This window comes from Nanorana parkeri, unplaced genomic scaffold, assembly GCF_000935625.1.
Source record: "Nanorana parkeri isolate BGI_ZX_2015 unplaced genomic scaffold, ASM93562v1 scaffold756, whole genome shotgun sequence".
NCBI lineage: Eukaryota > Metazoa > Chordata > Amphibia > Anura > Dicroglossidae > Nanorana > Nanorana parkeri.
In genome coordinates, this window is record NW_017307024.1 from 184,710 (window position 1) to 197,126 (window position 12,417).

The 12,417-nt window shown below is 43.3% G+C and overlaps 1 protein-coding gene across 1 annotated transcript in view; it reads right to left on the reverse strand.

Annotated features, from left to right (window-relative positions):
• The window catches only part of PSMD3 (proteasome 26S subunit, non-ATPase 3), a 15,747-nt gene extending 8,903 nt beyond the window's left edge, over positions 1 to 6,844 (reverse strand). The window contains 6 exon segments of the mRNA XM_018564491.1: positions 190 to 380; positions 1,671 to 1,807; positions 2,254 to 2,391; positions 3,340 to 3,530; positions 6,555 to 6,715; positions 6,717 to 6,844. Of these exon segments, the coding sequence (XP_018419993.1) occupies positions 190 to 380; positions 1,671 to 1,807; positions 2,254 to 2,391; positions 3,340 to 3,530; positions 6,555 to 6,715; positions 6,717 to 6,820 (922 nt within the window). The 5' untranslated portion in view covers positions 6,821 to 6,844.
• Positions 6,845 to 12,417: the final 5,573 nt, after the last annotated feature.

Genomic DNA, 12,417 nt, shown 5'->3' on the forward strand with positions numbered 1-12,417 from the left:
ATATACACACACACATACATATACACACACACATTATATATAAAACACAGAAGACAATCATAGTTTAGCACAAATGTTGGAGAATACCATGTCCAGAAAACAATCAAGTCAAATTCTTTGTGGATCAAAGTTGCACCACCTTCTATGATGGAAAAGCAACCGAGCTTTCATATGGAAACCGCTGCTCACCTGTGTAGTACAAATAGCGAGCCCACTCGTTGTTGTTAGCCAGCTCAGGAAACACTGACTTAGACACCAGTTTTTCAGCCTGATCGTACAGGTTGTAATGTAGGTAGTTTCTGAGAAGCAGGTTGAGCAGTGTAGCCTGCCCATCAGCATCGTGCCTGAGTGTGGCTGTACGCAGTCTTGCATGCAGGAAGCTGTAAGATGATATATTATTGAGTCACCAATCAAAAGCAGAATGCTGAAATAAAATACTTGGACATCTCACCAATTCCATAGTGATGACAAAAACTATTTAAAAGCCGATTTTGTAAAATGATATTAAGGCCAGGAGAGTCATTCGAAAAGTGCTTGTAAAAACTTGTGGCCAATGTTTTGTTCATACAAAGACCCACAAAGGTGAACCTGCTGCAAACAACTTTCTCTACTAGGAAAATTATGTTTGAAAAATAAACACAATACCCGTTATCTAATTTAACAATTATGTTTCCAGGTACAGGAAAGGGTCAGGTGACTTTTCCTTTCCCAAGATGCAGTACTGCCCTTAGATTAGGGGTCCTCAAATCCCCGGGCCGTGAACCGCTGCTGGTCCGTGGCCTGTTACAGAACTGGGCCGCAGCTGCTGGCAGTCCCGCTCCCCATCCAGGGCCAGAGAGGAGGAGAGCGGGTCAGTGCAGAGACTGAGAGCTGGGCATTGTGGGGATGATGGCCGAGTGGAAGTGCCGACAGCTCAGCACCGAGCCGGGGACATGTTACCTGGCTTTTGTCCCTCGTATTTCAGCACCAACCTCCTTTAGTTCCCTTTACAGCAGCACTATAAGTCAATCAGGCTGTGCCGACAGTTAATTGACCGTTTATTTTTTTGATCAATTAAAATCGGATTTAAAAAAATGAAATACCATTCTTAATTTAAAAAAAAAAAAAAATACACAAATGCAGTGTTAAAGTTTACTTCAGAATAAAACTGCAATGTTTTGCAATCACACTGCAATGGAACGCATGGCATTGAGGTACTGTCCGTTCCAGTGCGGGCCATCACACTGTGGGTTGGAGGCGCATTTGGAGTGCCATTGAGATTCCACTAGAACGCAACTTCCGCAGCAGAATTTGTCAGCCCGAAAACCAAAATTGATATTTCCCCCACCTTTTATAATTTTTTAAGAATAATAGTATAGCACATGGCGCTTGAATAGCTTTATCCAGGGAATGACAGCTGCCAGTGGCAAGATTCCACAGACGGCAGCTAAATGTAAATACAGCAGGTAGTGGGCTGGGGCAACCAGCCAGTCTGCTATTGGCCTTTTCAAAGTGCAATAGCAGGCTGGCTATTGCACCCGCCCACTGCTTGATGTGCCCTCCTCCCAGTCTTTTAGGTAAATTGGCCAAAATGTCTTATTTAGCATAGTTTCCTAGAGGGCATTAACTCATCATTAAATGATTTTACTTATTGTTCAGTGCAGCTCTCTAAGCCTTGGTTTGTTGCTCACCTTCTGACAACATCCAGCTTGTTGAGAAACTCATAGCTACGAGAGTGGTAATAATAACATTTTGCCACTACGAGATCCAGAGCTCGCCGATTCTGAGAGCTGATTTTCTGCATCAAGTCATCTGACACCTTTTGCGCCTGTGGGGAAGGAGAAAAACATATTTATGTCACCAAACATCACAGAAATTAGATGTGTACTTTAATTGAAGAAGCACTAATCTAAAAGCAAACCTGCACTCTGCCCATGTAGGTCAAAGCAACAGGTTTATTTTAATGCCCCTCTCCCTGGCAGCACACATACTTAACACTCGCTGCTTCCTACCTCTAAGTGACAGTGCTGGGCCAAGCACACACACGGTCACCTGAGAAAAAGAAGTGTCACATGCTCCTCCATACTCAGAAGTACTGGGTATTTCGTTTGCTCCTGGTGGCTGAACAGTGCTGCATGGGCAAAGTGTGATCATGGGAAATATCTGCATGATCACTGGGAAGCAACTAGTCCCAACTGGCACCACAGCAAACCAAAATTTGCCTACCCTTGCTATAGAGGAATAAAACGATGTAAAAAGAAACTGTCCTCTCACCTCTGTGTAGTGCTTGCTGTTCATCAGATAGATCACCAGAAGGAGCTGCAGGTAAGCTTCTACCTCTGGAAGAAGAGGGGCAGAGGCTGCCTTTCCTGTTCTTGGCCTGAACTGCAAATCTCCCTCTGTATCCATCATCTGTGAAATCAGACAGGAAAGAAGAAAACGGTTAATAAAGACATACAAATGGTGTGTATTTCGCTATAAAGTTAATAAGTTATGCAACACAAATGTTAGCGTTATTACTGTAGTTACAGTACGTATCTCATGATAAATGTTATCTGTAAAATCCCCTGCCGTCTCTGGGGGGAAATTATCAAAACTGGAGCAGACTAAATCTGGAGCTGTGCATGGTAACCAATCAGCTTCTCTCTTTCATTTTCAAATCTTAACTGTCCAAACTGAAGAGAGACGCTGATTGGTTGCCATGCACAGTTGCTCCACATTATGTCTGCTCCAGTTTTGATAAATTCCCCTCTCTGCATAAAAGGAACTATTACACTAAACTACCAATCACAACCAGACAGAAGTCTGTGATGCTATCTGACCATCTCCCTTTGCTGATTTGGCACCCACCAGTCCAGACCTCAGTGGAACTCCACCCCCCCCCCCCCCCATTTTAATAATGGTTTGTCTGGCAACCTGCTTTGGGAGAGTGATCAATGGCCTTCCTCCTGATTTTCCAAAACATTTCCCAGTTTCTACACAGAGTGTGCTATTTTGCCACTGCCTCCATCAATTGGATTGTATCCTCCAATGAGTGACAGTGGGAAAAGAAATCCTCTAATATTCCAAACTTGCCATGCACTATACAATCTGATTGTACGATCTCCTTCATAAAACCAAGTAATATCAAGGCAAAACGAAACAATCTGATGAATTTATACCAAATCAGGCAGCCCCTTGGACTACATAGTTGATGGCAGCTCTAAATGAGATTGTACAATCAGACTGCATAGTGTATGGCCAGCTTAAGAGAGAACCTTTCCATATGTTGAAACAAGGAAGCACAGCATACTATAAAAGATGTGATGACTTCCAATACAACAATAGTCAATTGAAGAGATGGATTCTGCCTGCTCTCACCTCCTCCAAGAAGCTCAGGAGCCAGTCACGGGTGGTAGTGTTGGAGGTGAAAAAGCCATTAATAGCTTTGTGCAGGACATTGGGGTTCAACCGACGGGATGTAGATGGCAGGGCTCTCAGTGCACGAAGAACAAACCGCGGCTCCTTTCCAGACACCGCCTTCTCAATCTGCTTAACATGTTCCTTAATATCTGCAATACATAAAGAAACATTAGCACATATCAGTAAAATGAATAAAAACACAAAACTACATATTAGTAATACTTCATAATAAAGTCAAACACATACAAACATAGTTCAGTGTTGCGCTTTACAATCCTCTGCACGAAAAACCACTCTGGCTCTTCCTATATCACCCTCTCCCTAGTATTTGGGCAGAGACGATGATTCTGATTAATTGTCCAATGAGAGGGCTAGAGTTCTAGAAGCTAAATTGTGGAATAAGGAGATAAATGTAACCTTGTCTGTAGAATATGACAGAGGTGTGTTTAGCCGTTTGCCTGGAGTTCAGCCTTTAACATGAACCCATCCCGAGATTGTTATTTTATTTATATTCAGCAGTGGTGAAATGAATCCCCCACACCTCGCTGTGACTTTATTGACAAGGTCTTCATGACACACTATAGCAAAGGATCTTGCTTTTCCCTAATGACACATGTAGAGTTTATGGCATTTATGTCCTAGCGTGGTTAGGACACAGAGTATTATGTTCATGTGCAAAATTTGAAGCCCAGACTGCATCAAAATGGGAATGCAGGTGTAGCTCATGTATCTGTATATATGATACTTGGGGAATAGGTGTTCAATCAATATTTCTGCTTACCTCAACTTTTCTTTCTAACTGAATACCTAGAACAAAGGGCCCCAGTGTCCCCTATATACTGCCATCTTACAGAAAATGCCTTGCAGTACTGCTTGGTTAATTGCAAACACTAGTCAGGATGAAAATACTTGACTCAGGCACAATTTTGGATATAGTGTCAAATCATTGTGAGCTCAAGGAACTATCAAAGTTGGCCAACTGTGATAGTTCCTTGAGGTCACAATGATTGAGTTTCACTTAAACTTATAGCAATAAGAATTTCAGCCACTGCAAGGCGACTATACAAACTGCCTTGTTTGCAAGTGTGAATGGGGCCTTACCATCTCTTTAAAAAAAATACAAACAAACCCTTACCTTCTATAAACAGTGGTGTGATATACAACTGTGTTTAACACTTTGCTTGCTTTAGGACTCCAAGCAAATCAAACCCAATTGCATTCAATGAAAGCAGAGATGAAAAAAAAAAGGAAGAGGAGAGTCTGGTCACATGACCTGTCATGTAACTGGCCCCTCCACCAATCACAGGCTGTTCTCTGCAATGTTATGCAGAGAACACTCCAGGGGACACTGCTGGCTCCACACCACAGAAGCCATGGACCATAGGCTTTAAAAATAGTGTGAATGAAACACTTGATGTTTTAGCATTTTAACCACTTGGTGCCCAGAGTAATTTCTTACATTTGCACACACACACACACACAATAAAATAAGATTTTTTGGCTAGAAAACAGCTTCAGACCCCCAAACAATTATATATTTTCTGAAGGAAGAGGCCCTTTAGAATAGAAAAAAATACTAGTTGCAATTTTTATGTTGCACGGTATTTGCGCAAATGTTTATCATACCTGTATTTTTAGGATAAAATGCACTAAAATGAAATTTAGTGCACAGAAACAGAATATGATACCCATTTGTTGGGGTAAAATATAAAAGATGGGGTCACGTCAGGTAAATAGATTCCCAAACATGTCAAGCCTTAAAATTGTGTGCGTCCGTGACACCGCAAAAAACGACAATAACCCAAATTTCCCATAGGTGATGCTTTAAACGCTTTTACGGCTCATCAGTTAAGTGCCAACAGTGATTGACTGGCCTAGAATTATTGCGCTCACTCCGACATGTGGCACAATTTGTTTGTGTACGTAGGCGCATCCGACGCGTGTTTGCGTAGTAAGTACGTGCACGTGGGGGGCTTAATTTTTTTTCTGCATTTTTTTTTAATGTTACTTTAAATTTTTACCATTTTTTTTTTACACTCAGCTCCATTGCCATCGCATAGGGGGCTAACAAGCCCCCTATGTAATAGCAAAAATAATGTGACAGGTCCTCTTTCAGACCCCTAATGTCACCTAGGGACCCCAAAGAAGCTGATGAAGCAGAGATCTGCTTCACCAGCTTCTTCTTCTGGCTCTGTGCCCAGTGACACCGGAAGTGATGTAATACACATCACTTCTCGGTCCAGTGATCGCAGGAGAGATCAGTAGCTGGAAACTGCTGATCTCTCCTCTAATCCAGCAGGGGAATCCCACCACGGGGGACAGTGGAACCCGGGAAGCCGACAGCGGCACAGGCGGAGGGGGACACGGCGCTGGACTGTACAAGCGATCTGGCGCCTGTATAGAGACGCCGGATCGCTTGGATTTAAACAGCAATCGCCGGCTGTTTAAGGCCCCGTTCACATGTAGCGACGTGTAGCGCGATATCGCGCATTTTTGCCGTGCGATATTGCGAGAAGTCGCCGGCCAATGCTATTCAATGGAGCTGTCTTAACTCCATGTCGCTCGTCGCGGTCGCAAGTCGCTTCTACCGGACCCTTTTTTCAGCGGTATTTGCTTTTTTCTATGGAGCCCGACGGAGAAGGTCGCGCTACCGTCGCCCCGAAAGTCACGCTATCCCAGCCGCTGCAAAGGTATGTCGCTACATGTGAACGGGGTCTAAAACGGCACCAAGAACACAGCTGCAGCAGCCACTGTGTTGTTGGTATAACCACTTCCAGCGGATTTACGTGAACCCGCTGGAAGTGGTTAAATTGAGCCTCATGTGCCTAAAGCACAAGAAAACCCAGATTGAGCTTTGCAGGAGATTTCCAGGTGAATAGTAAATCTGGATGTGTTGCAGAGATTCACAGACCTCGCACACAGTTCATGATTTGCAAGCGCTCTTTTATTTGGGAGAACCTGGTAGGCCCCATTCACCAGGAAAGCAGCAATGTTGCCTGCTCTGCTGCAAATGAATCCCCTATGTGCTAATATGGGGAACTACAAGTCACAGCATGCCCTGGTAGTGATGTCTGGTACCTGCAGTTCCCCCACAGGCTTACACAATGACATATACTAGAAGGGGCCAACCTGGAAGATGACAAACAATAACAGAGACAAGAAAGGATTGATACCTTCCAGGGTGACACTGTCCAGCTCCTTCTTCCCTCCCTCGGCGGTGCTGCTGCTGCCGCCGCCGGCAGCCGGCTCCTCCTCTTTCATCTCCACGTCCTCCGGTTCTCGTCGTTTAGCCGTAGCCTCCTTCATCCTGACCACCCGGTGCCTTACGAGCTCGGTTTCCGCTTCCGGTCCGGGAATGACTAGCAAATCTCTGGCTCGGACGTAATGCAAAGGATGCCGGGAGGAGCGCGCAGGCTGGATAGGAGAGTGCCGAGCGCATGGATGCGGTCGCTGAGTCACTGGAGGTGAGACGCGCTGCGAGGGCTGAGGGAGTGCAGAGAGCAGCCTGGCTGTGGCGTGACATCATCACATGCTACAGAGATGCTCGAGCAAGATTTTTCGCGGCCAAAATGGCTGTAAAATTATTCCAGGCAATGCTGGCAGCAGAGAGCAGCCCAGACGTCAATGACTGTGCATAATTCTTACAGACATAGTAGTATTAGAATGCCCATAATGATTAAATAACCTTTAGTATGCAATAACAAAGGGAAAGCAATTCAGTAATTATGTATTAATGTTTTGAGTACATGTAAACCTGAACTGAATGATTTTTACCGGCTTAGTCACAAAAGGATGACGAGTTTGAAACAGGCAGGAGAAGTAAACAATCTAGGCCAAAATAGCTGGACCGGAAAGTGAGCTGAATGGGAGAATGTTTCCAAATCAGCTCTCTGCAGGGACATGATCAAGAAGTGAGAGCGACGGTATGCGTTCGCTCACTTCCTGATCTATTAAGCCGACATGTGACAGTTTCATTGTCGCATGTCAGCTCGAACTCTGAGGTTGAATGAAAATCACTCATAGTTCTTTAAAATGTATAAATACATAATTAGACATGCTGATAGCTTAATTGGCTCCTGTCTAAACTGGCCTTGTATGTATGCATGTGAAATAGGGACCTTAGATTGTAAGCTCCTTGAGGGCAGGGACTGATGTGAATGTGCACTATGTAAAGAAGTGCGTAAGTTGTGAGCGCTATAAAACATACCTGCATCTCCGGGATGAGCAAATACAAGAGTTGTGTGTTCTTGAATCTTGGTGAACTGTGTGTATTACATGCAGATCTGTGCAGTAATCCAGTGTGCACCTTTTCTCCAAGATATGCTTATAGGGTCAGAAGAAGGTCCAGTGTATCCCATTCAGTTTGCAGTCTTCCTATATAAATGCACCAGGGCCAGCATATGAAAAATTATGGCTGATTTGGTGGGCAGCAAGTTCCCCAACCTCCTTTGCTCAGATGCCCAAGGCCATAAAGTAAAGGGAAATTAGATTATGGACAAGTTATACTATTTAACTGGAGTTGTGATGGTAAAGGTGTAAACCTGGCTTGAATTGTATGCATTATCCCAGAAATGTAACATTTTCTTAGAAGGTTTCTTCACACGGGACTTTCATAAAACCAGCAACAGAGACCGTACAGTATCCAGTTATGCAATACGGAATGTTACCACTTTTTGTGGTTCGCAATAAGACATGAGGAAGGTCCATATGAGTGATTATGTCAGTGCTGCACAAGTGAATTGATAGGTCAGTGGGTGGAGGTGGTAGAAGACAGGCAAATTGGTGAAGCAGCAGTTGTAGGGTGGTGGATTGTTGGCATGACAGTCGGGAAAGGGTCATAAGTGTACTGCTGTGTGGAAGGGTAAGGCCTACAGGTGAGTTGACAGGGCTGTGACGGAGGGAGTGAAAAGGGAAGAGATGGACAGGTAAGGGTCATGGGTCAGGTGTAAGTAGTGCCATACAGACAGTAGGGGGAGAGGATGAACAGGTTAATGAAGCAACAGCTCCAGGTCTGTAATCTTTCACCATTGTATGGGGAAGAGGTTCATGGCGAGGAGCACAGGTGAGAGGGAAACCCATGGCCACCAAACTTTAGGATGAAGCTAGGGCTTTATGGGTGAACTTGAAAGAGACGATTGTTGGGAATATAGGTGATGCAACAGCTCCAGGTGTTTGATATGTAAGTATGATGGCAGTAGGGGGGAGGACCTTCACAATACAGGTGAAACTGTAGCCAGGATTGATGTCATGCCAGCCGCAGTTGATGGCCTTGGAAGTTGCTGTTGCTCCAGGCGTGAGTATCAGGCCTTTTATGCATGGCAATGTGTGATGTACAAAGTACTTTTATTATTAATTTTATATTATACAGGAATTATATAGCGCCAACGGTTTACTTAGCATTGTACAAAACAAAGAGAGGCAGCTACAATAAAATTCATGACAATAGGGTTAGGAGGTCCCTGCTTGTGAGAGCTAACGATCTAAAAGCTTTGGTAGCTCTTCATATGCCCCTTGGCTGTTATCTTGCTTGAGATTGTTTTTCACCCCTTACCCCCAGATATGAATTTACTATATATTTTTTCTTCATATGGAGTAAGCCCAGGTTTCTATTTTAACTTTAGAGGGAGGGTGTAGGTCATTTAATATTGTTTTGCTATTTTGATTTAATACTTCTGTAGAGCTATCACTTGCTCTGCTGTTGGTTCTTGTGTTACAAGATTTCAAATATTGGGATTCTATGCAACCCTAGGCATCATAACCACCACCAAGGTCGCTAGTGGTTTAACCCCACGCGTATAGCGACACATCCAGCTTTTGCCACTTTGCTGACCCAAACTTTAATATCACCTCCATTTTTTTTTTGTAAAAGATGTTTCACATTTGACTGGCTACCAGTAAAGAGTAAGGCCACTTTCACAGTTTTTCAGGCGGACCTGATCGGAAGCCCAATGTTAGCCTATGGGCAGCTGGATCTAAACGGATGGGTGTCTGTTTACATCTGGTTATCCCTGGCTTTTGGCCAGGTCCAGAAAAACAAAGGAATCAGAGTTCCATTTCGCCGGACCTGGTTGTGCCAGATTGGGGATAATCTGACGTAAATGGACACAAGTCTGTTTACATCCGATTTTCCCATAGACCAACATGGGTCCGGTAATTTATTATTATACAGGATTTATATAGCGCAAACAGTTTGCACAACACTTTACAATATAAGGAAGACATTACAATTCAAGACAAGATGGAAAGGAGGGTCCTGCCCCTGGGGGCTTACAATCTATTAGGGAGGGGGAAGTGATACATGAGGAGGTAGCTGTGTGGGGATGAATTGTATGAGAATGAGATGGTTCAGTTGTTAGGTTGAGGTGGGATAGGCTTCCCTGAAGAGATGAGTCGTTAGGGATCGCCTAAAGGCAGTCAAGGTGGGAGATATCCGGACAGGCTAGGGTAAAGAGTTCCAGAGGATGGGAAAGACTCTAGAGAAGTCCTGGAGGCGAGTATGGGAGGAGTTGACAAGGCAGCTGGAAAGCAGGAGGTCTTAGGATGAGCAGAGTGGACGGTTAGGGTGATATTTTGAGACAAGGTTTGAGATATATTCGGGGGCAGAGTTGTGGATGGCTTTATAAGTGACTGTTAATATTTTGGTGAAGGCGGCAGGATTTGGATAGTGATTGGATTGCAAGATGAGGAAACAAACTAGACAGACATGGATGTCACAATGGTGACATCCGTTCCGATCAGCAGGGGATCCATGCATGGATTTCCTCCTGATCGGACTGAAAGGGGCCTTATTAGAATCTGCAATATAATCTCTTATCTTTCTGAAGTTAGATGATACATGTAACTAAATAAGTAAAATATTTTGTATCGCAATTTATAAAATGTTTCAATGTATGTTTTAACCTGTTACTGAGGATTTAAGATGTGAACATGTTTGGTGAGGGCCACAATCATGACATCTAGTGGAATTGCAGGGGACGGATCATTGTGAGGGAAGCCAAGTGGTAGTATCCATTTATAAGATTCATGTAAGCTAGGAGACACCATGCTGTATAATGAACAAGGTTTTCTACTCACAAATTGGCAGCCTTCCGGAAGGATCTTGTGAACATCATCATCTGCACTTAAGATGGGCAAACAGTTTTTTAAATAACTCCCAATATTTTATTATCTGCACTAAATTGAATAAAAAATGTATGGAAAGTAGATTATTGTGTTTTTTCTTTGTGTTACTCTTGGTATTGTTTTCAATTTGATCTTGCCTTGACCCTCTCAATGTTTTCAGCCTGATACAACACCAGATCTCTTCTGTCCTTTAATCTTTTCTCTGCCACTCTGCACTACTCTTCGTATAACCGAATAACTATTTTGCTATGCCGTTTTTCACCTAATGAATTTAATTGGATGGCATTTCTTTGGATGGCAAATCTTTTCTGTATGTGATGTTTATAACTGAAGCTGTACAACTGCCACGACTCAGATTTAAAGTCAAGAAGTCGTATTAAACTCTCCAACTTTTTTTCAATAATGAATCCAGATAAAACAAACAAACATGCATTGGCCAGCAATTTTTTTTTTACATCATGTTTCTGAACAGCTGACTCCAACTCTCTGTTTGGCTTCGCTGAACATTCTGTCTGGTACAAGATCACATGGGACAGAGCACAGTCTACAGCAGCTGTTCATCTAGCTTGGAGAAGGGAGGAAGGATAAAGGAGGAGCAGGAAGGGGTGAAGGGGGGGGGGGGGGGTTGCCTTCCCCTGCTGTACCTGTGTGTTTGTGGAGACACACACAGCTTACTAGCACACACAAGGGTGGCTCCATAGGACTCTGCAAGGCAAAGCAGCCACCCTAAAACAGGATATCAGGACTAGTGCTCAGGGGACCAGCTGATTCTGCAGGAAGGTTAAACCTTTAAACACCAAGGAGCAGCATCCATAGCAAGTGATTCAATCAGCATCTAAAATAATTTTGACTTTAATATCACTTTAGTAGACATAACATGTAGGCTTGGTGTTCAAAGAAATGATCATTAATATAATAAAAATAACTTGGCTCTGTTCCACAAGACATTATTAAAGTATATGTAAAGCCAAAACTTTTTTTAATATAGTTTTGGATAGTAAATTAAATGGTTGAGATCCTTTTCCGTTTCAGATTTATTTTTTACTCTCCCATCAAGGAGATTTAATCTTACTTCCTTACCCAGAGATGCAGTAAGGGAAAGCGATGTGTCTCCAAAATAGGGGATAACCCCTCTTAGACAGTTGTCACAGTTATGATATCTCTCAGTTTGCTGGCACTTATATTGTTCTCCTGAAAGTGAGAAAATCTCTGTGCACGGTGACAGCAGCAGTTTCAGTCACCAAAACAGGTTTACCCAATTAAAGATTTCCTCTCATCCCCTGTTAATGTGACAACTCAAAAATGTTGGATTTCCCACCATTTTTTGTATTGAAGACAATGGTCGCCAAAACCAACAGTAACTGTTGTAGATTACAGAAAAAGGGTAAGAGAGGTAACAGACATGTGCAATTCGTTTCGTTCCGAATCGAAATTCTGACAAATTTTTGGAAATTCGGAGATTCGGATGCTTCCGAATTACAGCTAAAACGAATGCAAATGAATCCGAATTCCCAATATTCGTTAGCGGTAGTCCGGTCAAAATTTTGTTTATTGGACAAAATTTCGTTAGCAGCAAAGTGACATTAGTAAAAAAAAATGTTTTTGTTTTTTTTTACAGTCTGCAGAAGATGAAAAATGACAAAAAAAAAAAGCGTGAGGTTCCCCCCAATTCATACCAGGCCCTTCAGGTCTGGTAGGAATGTTAGGAGGGACCCTCCCCCAAGTTAAAACAAAAAAAAATGCGTGGGGTTCCCCTTAAAATCCCTACCGGACCCTTTAGGTCTGGTAGGAATTTGAAGGGGGAACTCCAGCCCCAAAAAATGGGGAAAAAAAACGTGGTGTCCCCCCTAACAGTCCTTCCAGACCCTTGACCCGAGCACTGGCCCGGCAGGGCAGGAAAGGGGGGGGGGCGAC